General features: G+C 27.2%; 1 protein-coding gene across 11 annotated transcripts in view; it reads right to left on the bottom strand.

The window, feature by feature from the left end:
• LOC111678541 overlaps window positions 1-15612 on the bottom strand; it is a 70087-nt gene that overhangs the window by 17596 nt on the left and 36879 nt on the right. For 3 of the 11 annotated variants that reach the window (XM_046955291.1, XM_046955290.1, XM_023439928.2), the window contains 6 exons: window positions 5887-6067; window positions 4824-5062; window positions 4578-4741; window positions 3801-3937; window positions 3605-3757; window positions 81-176 (listed from right to left, as the gene is read on the bottom strand). In XM_046955291.1, the coding sequence (XP_046811247.1) occupies window positions 81-176; window positions 3605-3757; window positions 3801-3937; window positions 4578-4741; window positions 4824-5062; window positions 5887-6067 (970 nt within the window). The remainder of the gene's footprint in view (window positions 1-80; window positions 177-3604; window positions 3758-3800; window positions 3938-4577; window positions 4742-4823; window positions 5063-5886; window positions 6068-15612) is intronic. The other 8 variants (XM_046955292.1, XM_046955296.1, XM_046955293.1 and 5 more) reach the window with 7 other exon arrangements.

The raw sequence follows: 15612 nt of genomic DNA, 5'->3' as shown, positions 1-15612 counted from the left end.
TTTTTTTTATATTTTTTTAATGAAGAAGTTTTGAATTGAATTTGATTTAGTTTTTTTTAGATTTTTATTTTTGTGGTTACCTTTAAAATTAGGTTGCTTTTTGTTAAGCCTTCTTTGTCTTTTCTGTGCATTCTCCCTCTTCGATCAGCACTTTTTTTCTGTAGATTCTGCAGAATCTAGAACCATAATGATTTGATTTTGTTTATATAAACCCCTGATCAACTAAATTATTTATTTATATTTTTTTGTTTTTTTTTTTTATAAATATTTTTTTTGTTTTTAAATATTTTTTTTGTTTAAAAAACATTTTTAACACACATTCATTAAATATAACATTAGTATATAAAAACAAATTAAAAATAACTCTCACAAAAACACAGTTTTAAATACAGTTTTACGTTTTAAAAACACAAACCAAAAAAAAAAATAAAATAAAAAAAATTCTACGTTTTTTTTAAATTATTCATTTGTAAATAAACCAAGAATTATTAAAACATTAAAAATAATTAATACTTGTGTTGTTCAAATTTATTTAAGAATTTTGTAAATGTTTTATTATTTCTTTTTTTTCATAATTTTGGAATTTGATTTTGATTTCTAGCTGCAATTAAGTGTTTGAGTATGTTGTTATTGTTTTTATTGTTTGTAATGTTGTTTTTTTTGGTAAACAAATAATAAAAAAAACAATAAATATATGTTATAACATTAACACTTAATAAACAATTTATAAACCAAATCAAAATAAAACAAAAGAAATTATTTTGAGTTTTATGTATTTTGTAGTGCTTTAAAATAAAAAAATAAATGATTGAATGAATCATATTTATTTTTCGAATTAATTTTGTTCGAATATATATTCCACTAAATATTTCAAATAAAAAACAACTATTATGTTTATATATAAAAAAAATATTTAGCCACCTACTGCTTAAGTTTAAGGATACACAATTCAATATCTCTGTTTAAAACCAAAAAATTTATAAAAAAAATCCAAAATCCAAATGTGTAATAGTTGGCACCACTTTTTTACCTTAAACCCTTTTATACATTTAACGAGCTGACAGTATTTTTCCAGCCACTGCTTTGTTACATTTTTAATTACAAAAACTTACAGATTTTTGTGTCATTGATGCACCAATTAACTCCATTCGTAAGCTATAAGAAATGTTATTACCCTGTTTTCATAATGCATTTAACATAATAGGGAAACGCCACCATATCCCACACTTTATATACAATATTGAATTTATCTAAAAAAAGCTAGTTCTAAAAAAGCCTGTTCAGTTCTAGTTCAGTTCTAGTTCAGTTCTAGTTCAGTTCTAGTTCAGTTCTAGTTCAGTTCTAGTTCAGTTCTAGTTCAGTTCTAGTTCAGTTCTAGTTCAGTTCTAGTTCAGTTCTAGTTCTAGTTCAGTTCTAGTTCAGTTCAAGTTCAGTTCTAGTTCAGTTCTAGTTCAGTTCTAGTTCAGTTCTAGTTCAGTTCTAGTTCAGTTCTAGTCCAGTTCTAGTTTAAATCTAGTTCAATTCTAATACAGTTCTAGTTCAGTTCTAACTCATTTTAAGTTAAGTATTTGTTTAGTTTTAGTTTAGTTCTATTTTAATTCTAGACTAGTCAATCCCATTATTTAGTATTATATATCAATACTAAAACCAACTGACGATATTAAAGTTTCTTGGAACTAAAATATTTTTTTAATTCTATCTGATTGCAATCACACTATATCAACAAGTCTAGGCACTTAGGAAGAACTGTATAAATACTCATATATCTTTACATATTTCTATCACTCTTAAAACTATATAAAGTTATATGGTGCTGAACCGAAGATTACAGCAAGGTTCGGGAATTGTACAAAGAAGAAGTGTCACGGGAATTAAACCTTCAATTTGTAATTATTATGGGGCAACTAAGTTATGGTCACGTGTTAAAGATATATATTTTTTTTTAATTTTAAAACGTTCATAGTGTCACATTTCATTAACTGTCACGATCATTTGCTTTAAAAAATTATGATGTTCAAATTAGCCGCTAATAAGTACAGAGTGTGTCTCTCAGCTATAATTTCATTTTAAGTTGTTTTAATTAATTGAAATCACAACTGCTTAACAACATTGTTTTAGAATTTTGAAATAATTTTACAAAAAGAAATCATGTTATTGTGGGCGTTTTTATAATATAAATATATTTTTTGTAAATCATCTTGAAGTGACTGAGAAATACAGAATAAATTAGTATTAATGTTAATTGCTGTCAAATATTATAAAAAAAATTTTCAACATCATCATGTCAGGCTATTGAAACTGAAATTGAATTTGTTTGTTGTTGTTGTTTTTTGTTTAAGACAGTTTCTATTTTAAAGGGAATAATTTCAAAATTAAACAAATAAATTGAAATAGAAACCGAATGAATTTATAATGACGTGATTTCATTTAAACTACTTGATAAATCGTTTTTAATTAATGCCTTAATTAAAACAATTTTATATTCGCAAGAAAACAATAGTAATAGAAAAAAATAGAATGAAATATTTAAACAAAATTATAAAAGAAGAAAAAAATTTTTAAATAAATAAATTAATAAATAAATAGCTTGAGATAAATAAATAAATATTAGACATTCATTAAAAAAAAAACAATAGAAGAATTTAATTAGAAATATATACGACTGTTACAGAGGCTGCAGCTGAGAGTTAAAAAGACTAAAGGCTAGAGGCCATTTTTTGTTTGTTTGTAGATGATTAAGCCCAGCATGAAATGGCGTAGGTTTGCAAGGTTTATAAATAAGTGAAAAAAAATCAAAATTAAATCAAGTGGATTTTTATATTAAGTATAATCTTGTAGAGTAGTAGTAGTAGTAGTTGTAGAGAGTTTAGATAGTAATTATTATAAAATTTTTACAAAATTATGATAATTTATGTAAATGTTTGTGGATAAGATTTTCCAAGTATTTAGAGGTATTTAAATAAATATTAATAAATAAATCCAGGAAAAACACAATAGATTTATTTGTAATAATTGAATTAAACATTAACATTTAGGAAAACAACATTTATATCAACACTAAACAACAAATTAAATAAAAATTACAAAATGAAGGACAAATATTGAAATGAAAACTCCTAACGTTAATTATTTTGACAAATAAATGAGGGGTAAAAGAGCGAAAGAGAGAAAGTTTGGGGTAGGATTTGAGGAAAAAGAGAAACAAACATGACAGTTGACATTAATACGATAATCACCTTCCAAACTTTTTTGTTAAAAAAAAAAACAAAACAAAAAAACACTTAATATACAAAACTAAAAAAAGGAAAATTATTAAAAAAAAGTATAGATTTTTCGTCATTTGGTTTTTGATTTCTTTTATAAATTCTTATTTTTTGGTTTTAGTAAGAGAGAGAAAATTGTTTGACGAAAGTAAAAAAAAACGCAAGGAAATATTAAAACTGAAGTTTGTTTATAACTCAAAACAAAGTAGGATAGTAAACACAAAATATAACAAAAAAAACATAACGAAAGAAGAACGCATAATTATAGGCCAAGGCCAAGGCAAAGGCATCAATCAGGCAACAACTAGAGAAAGTACAAAAATGGCTATTTTAATACTTACATATACTTCCTCCCATTGTGATACGTAGCGCACCAGCCTGGACAAGCGCAACAATCGGACCAATGATAAGAGTTTAGCTAAGCGTAATATTCGTAGGGCACGACCGGCATGTAAAATTTGAAAGGAATCGGAGAAGTCCTGCAATTTCATAATCTGAATTAACGACGATGCGATCTGTTTTAGCGCACCTACTTACTTGATTGAAAATCAAAAATATATAATCCAATGGTATCGATGAAATTAAATCAAGAAAAAACCATGTTCTTAAATAGTGTTTGGCTATAAGCTTGGGATCCAAAATAACTTGTTCAGCGTTGTCTTGTTGCATAATTCCTACAGAGAGAGAAAGAAAAAGAGAATAGGAAATTTTAAGTTTCTGCCAAAAATTAGTTCTATGTAGAACAGTATTATTCTAAATAGCAACCTTGAAACTCGGTTCGGTTCTAGTTCAGTTCTAGTTCAGTTCTAGTTCAGTTCTAGTTCAGTTCTAGTTCTAGTTCAGTTCTAGTTCTAGTTCAGTCCTAGATCAGTTCTAGTTCAGTTCTAGTTCAGTTCTAGTTCAGTTCTAGTTCAGTTCTAGTTCAGTTCTAGTTCAGTTCTAGTTCAGTTCTAGTTCAGTTCTAGTTCAGTTCTAGTTCAGTTCTAGTTCAGTTCTAGTTCAGTTCTAGTTCAGTTCTAGTTCAGTTCTAGTTCAGTTCTAGTTCAGTTCTAGTTCAGTTCTAGTTCAGTTCTAGTTCAGTTCTAGTTCAGTTCTAGTTCAGTTCTAGTTCAGTTCAAGTTCAGTTCTAGTTCAGTTCTAGTTCAGTTCTAGTTCAGTTCTAGTTCAGTTCTAGTTCAGTTCAGTTCTAGTTCAGTTCTATTTCAGTTCTATCTCAGTTCTAGTTCAGTTATAGTTCAGTCCTAATTCAGTTTCTATGAGTTTCATAAGTTTAATTTTTACTTTAAAAGTTAAAAACTTATTTAAACAATTTACCTGTTCTAAAATTGACTACAATATCTATTAAAAAAATAGTATCACTTAGGCAGTTAAAGGCAATCCATCGTGTGCTTAGATCATCGTTGAAGAATGATATTGCGACTGGCAGGATAATAAGATTTGCTACTAATAATAAAAGCATACAAAGGTCCCAATAAAACCTGTAACAGAGAACAAAAAAAATAAAAATTATACACAATTTTCAAAAAAATAATCAAACTGTTTTTTGTAACAATAAATTACCTGAATGAACTGCATGGGTGAATAACCCAATGTCCGGAAGTCTTCTGACGTATTCTTTCTTTGACTAAGGCCTTGCGGCTGCCAAATAGTTTCATGGCCAACCGATTGTCGGTTGGTTGAAACCATGATTGCAATTGACTTTTTAAGAAATTCGCTGAAACTTTTTCCGAAACAATGGGGATGGAAGGCATTGGCTCCTCTTTCGGAGTCCCGTACAACGATACGTCATCAAAGTGAACCTACAAATGTGATTTTGTAACCAGTAATCAGCAAATAGTTTTCGCTAAATGCCACCTTTAAGTGACACATGTAAATTATTATTTTTTCTTCTTTTCTTTTTTTTTTTTTGCAAAATTATTTAACAAAAAAAAAAAATATAACAAAAGAATTTCAAAAATAAAAAAAGTCAAGTTCGTGAGCTGTAGCCCCCGTAGTTGCTACTAGAGTAATGTGAATGTGAAATGCGAATCGTATGTGTGTATGAATGGAATGTGAATGTAAATTGTCTGACTGAAATGTGATTTTAAATTGACACAAACTAAACGAAAAAATTAACTAAATTAAAATAAACTAAATGAATTGTTATAAAAATATACAAACATTTATATTATTTATTTATTTTCACTAAATACTACAAACTAAATAAACGTATGTGTTCTATAAATAAATAAAATTGAAATATTTTAACAATTTCTAAACAAATAGTTACAAATCAAAATATGTATTTGCAAAAAGCAAAAACAAAAACACAAATTACACACGTTTGCATTTCATTTGTATAATGAGAGCGATTGATTTTTTTCTTTTTGTAATAAAAGTTGAATTTAATTAAACATTTGCATTATAATTTAATCCATTATGATGATGATGATGTTGAGATAATAATGGTTATGATGATGAAGCCAAATTGGTTTTCAATGATGAGTGAGTGAATGAATGAGTTAGTGATTGTGATGATTATAGAATGCATTGATGTTGTTGAGTGCTGTTTTTGTGTTGATGGTTTGGTGGGCGTTAGATGGATTGGGTGTCACCTAATCTTTCTTTGTGTATAAAAATAAACCTTTGTGCTTGCCATTTCGTTTCCTTGGTCGCATATTAGTAAAGCCTCATCATCAAAAGCTGTTACCAATGAATCGGTGCAGGTATTCTCAAATGATCTCCTTAAATCGTTCTCATTGACATTTAGTACTGAACAGTACGAGCATCGAACAGAGGAATCTTCACTATCACGACGTAGTAGTCTGGAATGAAGAGGAAATAAGAAAATTTATTTAATTTTGTAAATTATTTAAAAGGTTGCTGGTAATATTTTATTTTTCCCTAAAATCTAAGAAATATTCACAAAAAAAGAGTTCTAAACTTTGTGTAAGTATTTTTGCGATTCTTAAACTTTTTCGTAAACCCCAAATGTGATCCGTAAACTGATCATGTATGGTATGTGTGTACCGTAAACAGTCTTATCATGATCAGTTAGTTAGTTATGTAGTTAATTAGTTGGTTAGTTAGTTAGTTAGTTAGTTAGTTAGTTAGTTGGCTAGTTAGTTAGTTTTTTCGTAAAGTAGTTAAGTAAGAAAGCTCTTAGGATTAAATTCGAAGAAATACACCAATGCTCCCATCGGGCCTTTTGTGCGTTCCTTTTTCTAGTGTGAATTAAACCTAGGATCTCCAGTCTAACAGACTTTCCTCTGGAGCCATATAATTTTCTTTGTTATTAAATAAATTAAACAAACTATAGAAAAGATTAAATTAAACTTTACCCAAAAAGTTTTTGTACTTTTCCAAAAATTTTACCAGGAAATTGAAAAGAAAAACAAAAAGCAAAAAAAAAACGCTAAATAAATATGACGTTGACATGTGACAACAACAGTTACTAGTATTTGTTCCCAAAACAAATACACATTCAGTCACTCTCACATTCACTCACTAATTCTTCAGTAACTCATTCACTCTCACTATAATAAAATGAATTAAACTGGAAACTGTAAACAAATAATAACAACAACAACAATATAAAGAATAACAAAACAAACAACAAAGTTTTGTTTATCCCCAATAGTGATTGTTATACATTTATAGTTTTTGAAGGATGACAATACTTGGGGCAAAAACTCGAAACTCAAACACACACAAATGAACATATAAAACTATTATATTTATAAAAAAATAACAATATACATATGTTTGTGCTGTTCAAACTACATCATCATACTCGAAATTGAAAAAAAACTAAAACTTTTTGTATAGTAAAGCAATGCTTTGATTATCCGAAAGTTTCAAGGCAATATAAATATGTACGTTACAAGTATTTGAGTATTCATTCTATAAATAAAAATAATACAATTAATTTTTATCATAATTGTGCATTTGATAGTGAAAAAAGTGTGTGAGTGTGTTTTTTTGTTGGTTCATTGTTGTTCTCTTTAGGATCTATAGAAATGTTATATTTTTTGGCCGATATAGAAATATGTAAAAGTTATTTTATTTTCTATATTATTTTTAAATTGCTAATTTTAAACAATATTTGTTCGTCAATGTACACATGTTAACCGCAAATTAACCAAACAAACCACTGCTAGTGGCTATGTAAACAATAGCAGGGGTTCTTAAATTCTTATATACATATATATAGTAGTCGATTAACAATGGTGTATGATGCAAGTGTAGAAAAAATAAATTGTGAAATACTTAATACTCCCGTATAAAGAAAATACAAATAAAATAATAAACTAAAATTATTCTAGACTGATTATAAAATAGACTTTAAACTGAATATCAACTGTATTATTGGTTAGACTGTAGACTAGACTATAGACTAGACTATAGACTAGACTATAGACTAGACTATAGACTAGACTATAGACTAGACTATAGACTAGACTATAGACTAGACTATAGACTACAAACTTACTCACTAACTAACTAACAAACTAACTAACTAACTAACTAACTAACTAACTGACTAACAAACTAACAAACTAACAAACTAACAAACTAACAAACTAACAAACTAACAAACTAACAAACTAACTAACTAACTAACTAAATAATAAATTAATTTTTCATTGTATCCAACATTTTGAGATTTTAGATCGAATGATGAATTTGGTTTAAAAAATATCACTCATACCACCCGTATTCTCACAACAAACACTTACAAGTTGATAATTTACTACAAGATTGGCATATTCAATAAAAGACGTTTCGAGAAAAATGGCTTTGAAATTTTAATGACATACTACTTACTATATTTATAAAACCCGAATTTTGGATTATGACAGTATGGTAAAGCAAATGAGCAATATATGAGATGAGTTCATAGAACTTCATTCTTTATAATAATACCGATCATACACATTTAATTGTTTGTGAAATTCTGAATAGTTCTTTTCTTCTCCACGCTCTTAATTAAAACACACAAAGTTTCTGAATTGTTTGTTACTGTTTTGTTTTTCAGATTCTCCCTCATTTCTTGTTTTTAATTTTCTTTTTGATTTTGTTGCTAAAACATTTTTGTTATTATAATTATAATGAAAGTGTTGTTAGTATTTTATTTTATTTTGTTTGTGCGCAAACTCTACAAACAAAATAATTATACCAACAAAAAACTATATATGTATGTAAATATAATAATGACAATAATAACGGTAAACTAACAACTAAACGTTTATAAGTATGTTTATGTATGTATGAATATATATAAAAAAAATTGCAAAGCGAGGACGAAAATCAAGTGTACTTGACACTGTCATTTTGTAGAAATAATCAGCATTTCTCAGTTGAACGATCGATTGACCGAAAACTCTTACACTCGAGAGCAATTGATCGGCCACATGAAGTCAATTGAAAAAGTTTTTAATTAAGTTTTTTTTGCAATTTGTTGTTGTTTTACAGTTAAATGCAAAAAAGGAAAGAATCAAAATTACTTTGCTTTGCTTTAGGTGCTACCTGTTTTGCGGCTAAATATGTTTATTATTATGATTTTATATTCACGTCACACATGTGTTGTTTATAAATAATTTACTACTTTGGATCTATAAAAATTCAACTAAAATACAAACACATTCAAAATGCTCACAAAACAAAATAAAACAAAACGTGGAAGCAATCACGATATATTGATATAGTTTTGTAAATATTTTAACAGTGTTTGCTTATTAGCTTTGGAATTACAATTATTTGTGAAAAAACATCTAATGTAATAAAAACTTAATACTCGCGCATTGTTTAAATGGATTTAAATATTTTTTTATTATAAAAAAATTCTTGGTAAGGTGACTAGTTTTTTGTAATTTACACGCAAAAATAGTTTTTTTTTTAAATTTCATAAAAATCTGCCCCAGATTTCATTAAATTTTCCATTAAATTTTTATCTTTTCTCGAAAAAATGATACAAATCATAAATAAATATTAATTTTTTTTATTATTTACTTTAAAAAGTATATTTATCTATAAAAAACAAAAACTTCTGAAAACGGTAGCCGAAAATTCTGTTCATGCTTTTATTAAATAAGCGTTTCAAAACTAACGTTATTTTAGATTCTCACTGAGACCTATATATAGAAAATAGCACTAAGGTAGCGTACTTTGACTTTTGTAAAATATCGGTCATAGATACTATAGAATAGAGTAAAGGCTAGACTATAGACTAGACCATAGACTAGCCTATAGACTAGACTAGACTATAGACTAGCCTATAGACTAGACTATAGACTAGACTATAGACTAGACTATAGACTAGACTATAGACTAGACTATAGACTAGACTATAGACTAGACTATAGACTAGACTATAGACTAGACTATAGACTAGACTATAGACTAGACTGTAGACTAGACTATAGACTAGACTATAGACTAGACTATAGACTAGACTATAGACTAGACTATGTAAAATAATTCAAATTATTTTTAAAATACGTCTTCGTTTCTTATTTAATATTTCAATAACACGTCGTTTATAAATTACCAATAGTTATTTTTAAAATTAACCTTTCAAAAAGTTTCTACATATTTCAAAATATAAATTAATTTTAATTAATTACTAATATTAATTATATGAAAACTTTAGAAAAAATCTTTATTTTTGGAGATTGTTTATATACATATAGACCAAAAAAAATGAGAAAGAACAAGACAAAAATAATCAATTTCAAGAAAAACACACCACAGTCTGGTTTTTATTTGTTTATCTTTACTTTTCAATAAATGAAATTTTTGTTTTATTTTGAATTAGAATTTAAAATTGAATTTTTGCACAATGGTCATGTGTGTGTTGGTCTGTCTGTCTAAAATATTTCTGTTTGTTTCCGTGATTCCCTGCAACAGTTTATGAAACTAGATTTTTTATGATTATTATTTAGTTGTTTGGAAAAAAATATTCCTTCTTAAAAAAGATAATATAAAAAATATAAATTCAAAAGTGTGCTTGCTACTGTTTTTTTTTTTTGTGGAATTTATTTACTTTACTCTGGCCGGCATAACATTTCCATTCTATTCCTAAACAGTCAGCCAACAAGATCATCGTCTTTATTAAGATGATAATGATGATAACCTGTTTGGCACTTGAGTATTTTTTTCTTTTCTTTTCTTATTTTTATTTTATTATTACTAGTATTTATTTGTTTTTTTTTTTCTTCTTTTCTGTTGATGTTATTGTACGTTACGTATGCATAATGTTTAATAAATTAAATCGAATTTTTAATAAATTTTTTTTGTTATTTTTTTAAATTAATTTATACACCACTTTAGCCAGTCAGAGATTAATAAATTGAAAATAAAAAAGAAAACAAACATACAAACAAAATAATAATAAATTAAGAATTATTATACAAAATGATGAAGATACATTAATAAACATAAGTTTAGAAAGAAATGAAAACAAATATGTATGTATGAACTTTGATTGGAAGAGCCAGTCAATCAGTCAGTCAGTCACTCAGTCAGTAGTATAATTAATATGAATACAAAATAAACTTTTCAAATTTTTAAAAAATTATATTAAAACGATTAGTAATAAAAACAATAATAAATTTAGTTTTTTTTTCGATTTTTTTATTGTTTAGATTATTAAAAAAATATATAAATTATAATTTTTTGTAAACAAATTATTCTTAAGAAAATAATTAGGTTTTATTTGTTATAAAAACTAATTTTTTAAATATTTTATTTTTAATATTGCAAGAAAATATATTTTATAAATTTATGATTTCCGGATTATGGCCCATCGAATAGGTTTAAATTTTTAGCACCTTTTTTCTTATAATAATTTGGTTAATATTTTTATTTAAAATAGGGTTTTGTCTTACATATCTTGTCATAATATAATCGGGTAATATTTTATCACAAGTTCTTAGACAACTACAGATAGAGAGAATAGACTACATACGCGATGAGTTAATAGACGAGACTACAAATAAGTTTAAGATGAGTTTATAAACAAATTTGATAAAACAAGTTTTTCGACGAGTTTATTAGGGAGATGAATATAAACGAGTTTAAAAACTATAATGTAAAAAAGACTTTAGACAAGTGAATAGACAAACTTGCAGGTTATAAACAAGATAATAGACAGATATATAGGCAATAATATAGACAAGATCATAGACATGACTGTAGACTAGTTAGTCTATCAACTTTAGGGAGTTAAATTTAAAGGCGATAGACATGAATATAGACGAGTTTAAAAACGATACCAAAGATTAATGAGATGCATTTAAATGCGATAGACGAGTTAAAAAATGACAATGTAGCGAAGACTATAAACGAGTTTAAAGACAAGCAGGCAGACGAAGAGCTGATAAAATATCGTTTAGGCAAGACTATAGATAAAATTATGGAAACGACTAAAGACGAGAAATAGAACAGATAACAGACAAATCTAATGTATAGATAAGACCATAAACGTGTTAAAAGACTAGACTATAGACCAGACAAGTTTATAGAGTTTAATATAAACTAGGCTATAGACAAATTTATTGAGGAGACCATGGACACGACTACAAAAAAGTTTATAGATAATTTTATAAACGAGACAAGTTTTTAAACGATTATAGATAAACTATAGATTATAGAACGACTACGTTCAAATTGGTGAAATTAGTTTCTATAAAATACATGTGCGATTCCAATCTTTATCAGCGGCTACGTTTAAGCTGGCATAGCTTTTGAGCCGAAAGTAGTCAGCGGCGCGCGGCTTGCAAAATATTACCAGCGGCCAGCTGCCGCTCTTTGGAGTTGTCTTGGCTTGTATCTCTGGTTTGAAGATGTGACGAGGCATAGACAAACATATTCACGAGACCATAGAAACAACTACAGACAATTTTATAGAAATGTTTTCACGCGAGTTTAGCATTAATTTATAGGACAAACTATAGATGAGAACGAGACTGTAGACCAGTCAATGTTTTAAACGAGACTACAGATCACTTTATAAGCGGTACTTTGCACATGTTAAGAGATGAGTTATTATCGTAACTGTATACAGGAATATGTTTATATGGACAACATTATAGACACATTTATAGGCGAGATTTTAGGCAAGTTTATAGACAAAATATTAGACAAGTTTACAGATTTGTTTAAAGGCGACATTATAGATTACATTTGCCGATATTATAAATAATTTTATTAATGAGACCATAGACGAGTTTATAGGCTTCATTATTAACGAATTTCAAAACTACAGAGAGGGAAAAAACCGGTAGAAAAGTACCAAAATTGATACAATCCGTTATCTGATAACATAGTGTTGTTGTACGTACTTATGTATAAACTTTGACAAAGGATGTTATTGAAAAATTATAAACACTTTAGTGTCAATTTAGTACCAAGGGTGTATAATTGTGTAGGCTACAGACAAATGTAGACGATAAGAATATATATAAAAGACTATAAACAAGATTATTGATCACACTTTAGACTGATTTATATAAACCAGTTTATGCATGAATTTTCTTAGCTCGACTTTGCTTGAATTCGCCTCGGCATTCACCAGCTTATAAAGCATGTTTTTGATGTTTCAAAATTTTAATATGATTTTAAAATAATTTTATAATAAATTTTCGAGAATTATTGAACCTGTTGGTGTTACACTTTAAGAACTATAGAGATTTATAAAAATTAAATCTTAAGTACCCATCAACATCTAGATCATCTTAAAAATCTCCATGGTACAACAAAAACAATTACAAAATTAAACAACTCCCCACCACAACTTAATGATGCTGACTATAAGTATTATATTTTTGTATAAATAGTACGCGTATTAAACAAAAATACTGAACACATGGGGTTTTGAGATTTTTGTAATTTATTTCATTTTTTTTTGTACTTGTTATAAATAGCAGTACTTGTTTTTTTGTTATTGTTATTGTTATTGCTCTTCTTGTTGTTGTTGTTATTATATTTGTTTTAAGTATAAAATAATATAAATGTTTCATATATTAATTAAAAATTTTCTTTACAAATATAGGAATCTACATATTAAACAGTTTTCACACAAACACACACACACATACATAGAAACACAAACTTAAAATAATAACAACCTAATAAATGAAGAACACAAATCAAACTTGTAGATAAATATTACGCGGAATGTTGTTGAAATTGTTGTAGATCAATGTCAAGAATATCTCTTTCATTTCTTTTGGTGTTTTTCTATTTGATTACGATTTTAATTTTCATTATTTCATTGATTTGTTGTTGATTTGGAATGATGGCATGAAAATATAAATAATAATAATAATCATGAATATTATTCATATCTTTCGTTGAATTTATTGTTTAATATATATATTTTGAAAAAAATTGATTGATTTTGTTAGAAGATTTGAGAAATTTATTTTGAGATTGTTTAAGTTTTAGAAAAAGTTTTGCTAACTCTGCTGTCATTTGAAAACAAATTTTGTATGTTGATATTGTTTGTGATTTATTTAAGGCTTCCATCTCAAGGTTGACCATTGCGGTGTCAGCAGTTTTACAAACATGTTGTATTACAACAATTGTTGGGTGCTCATAAAAATTGTTATTTAATGTTTTAGTTTTTGTTAAATGATTTTTTATGAGTTTACTTGAAATTCCAATCGATTATTTTTGGTTAAGACGAATTGTGGGTACCCTTTAATGTTAGAAAAGTAGTTTAGTTATTGATATTGAAAGATAGGTTAGGTTGAAGCGATTTTTGTTAGACACAAACTTTGGGAAAAGTTCTTCTCATAGTTTTCAAGCTTTCAAAATGCAGATTTCTTGGACTTAAAGTTGCTGTTCGAATCGAAATAACATTTAAAATTTAGTGAATAATAAGCACACATAGTTCACGCTTTTTAAGACATTCGGTGGAGAGTTAAATTTCAATAAGAAATACAGACATGAAATTTGTTCTCGATATGATCGATCATTCGATCACGAATTCTGTTCTTCACTCACGTTATGATCGATAACTTACGTGCGACTTCTTAAGGCAAACAAGTAGAAACGTTTTAACATTGAACACATGCACTGAAAGTTCTTCTTTGCAAGTAAGAGGTCAAAGTTTAATAAGAATTTCTAACTAATACCCGATCGAAATAATGTGATCATGACATCTCCTTAATTATATTTTCTACTTAATTTATTTTTAATATGATCGATCAGAAATTAAACTTATTCATTTTAGAATTCCTGGTAATGAATCTATAGCGAAACTAGCAAACTATTGATCGAGTAAAACTGATCGTTTATGTTTAGTAATGAATTTTAATAAATTATTCGATCACAAATGCGGTAATTTAGTTCCGATCGATCATAAATACGCGTAATTATGAATGTAGTTAAATGACCAATAAAGATCAGGAATGCGATGATTCACCAGTGCTGTAACTTGGTGTCGAAGTGAACGATCGTAAATACGCGTTCTTTTGGATGTAGTTTAATGATCATAAAGGTCGGGTACTTCAAATTTATCGAACATTCGATCACGGTTCCTATAAAATTATGATCGATGAACGATCTTAAATACGCGTTCTCTTGGAATTTGTCAAATTTATCGATCATTCGATCACGAATGCGGTTATTTGGTTTCTATAAAATTAAGATCATTGAAAATATAATTCTCATCTAGTTCACCAACTCTCTCACAAACTTAACATATCTCTGTAAGTTTTAAAGCCACAAAATTTAAATACAAATTAAACTTTGTTTTTATGACTACAATAAAAACATGTTTCAATATAAATCCAATTAAGATTTGTAGAGAAAATAAAAACACAATTGCCAACCAATAGACAAAACCCTGAAGTTCCAAATGATCTGTTAAAACTTAAAACAAACGCCATTAATAAATTGGCAAAAGTTTGTGCGGTTTAATGTCTGTCAGTGATCGTAATTACATAATAAGTGTGCCGCATATTAGTTTAAACAAAAGTGCGTACAACTGGCAATTTATGAGACAGTAGCGTAGTGTATACAAGAGGGCTTTGATCTTTGATAATCGGGAGAAAAAAAGATTAATTTTTATTTATTTATTTATTTTTGAGGTTTTAAAATTTGATCATTTAAATAACAACAGCATATTGGACTCTGAACTGTTGTTTGGAAGTAAAAGTCTGACTTTGCAGAATTGTTTAAATATTTTAAATCTGATTATTGTTTATTTGGATTGTTTATCAGGTTAAGGTTTGAGGTCAATTGTTGATTTTTTTCTTTTTCAAAAAAAGTATTTGTTATAGATTATCCAAAATAATAGCTCTAAACTGCCATAAAAAGTTTCGTCTCGTTTAGTCTGAATATCTTGAATATCGCAAACTAA

The sequence above is a fragment of the Lucilia cuprina genome, chromosome 6 (assembly GCF_022045245.1).
Source record: "Lucilia cuprina isolate Lc7/37 chromosome 6, ASM2204524v1, whole genome shotgun sequence".
Classification (NCBI taxonomy): Eukaryota; Metazoa; Arthropoda; class Insecta; order Diptera; family Calliphoridae; genus Lucilia; species Lucilia cuprina.
The sequence above is the reverse complement of the archived record's forward strand: the minus strand, read 5'-3'. Positions and strand labels throughout refer to the sequence as shown.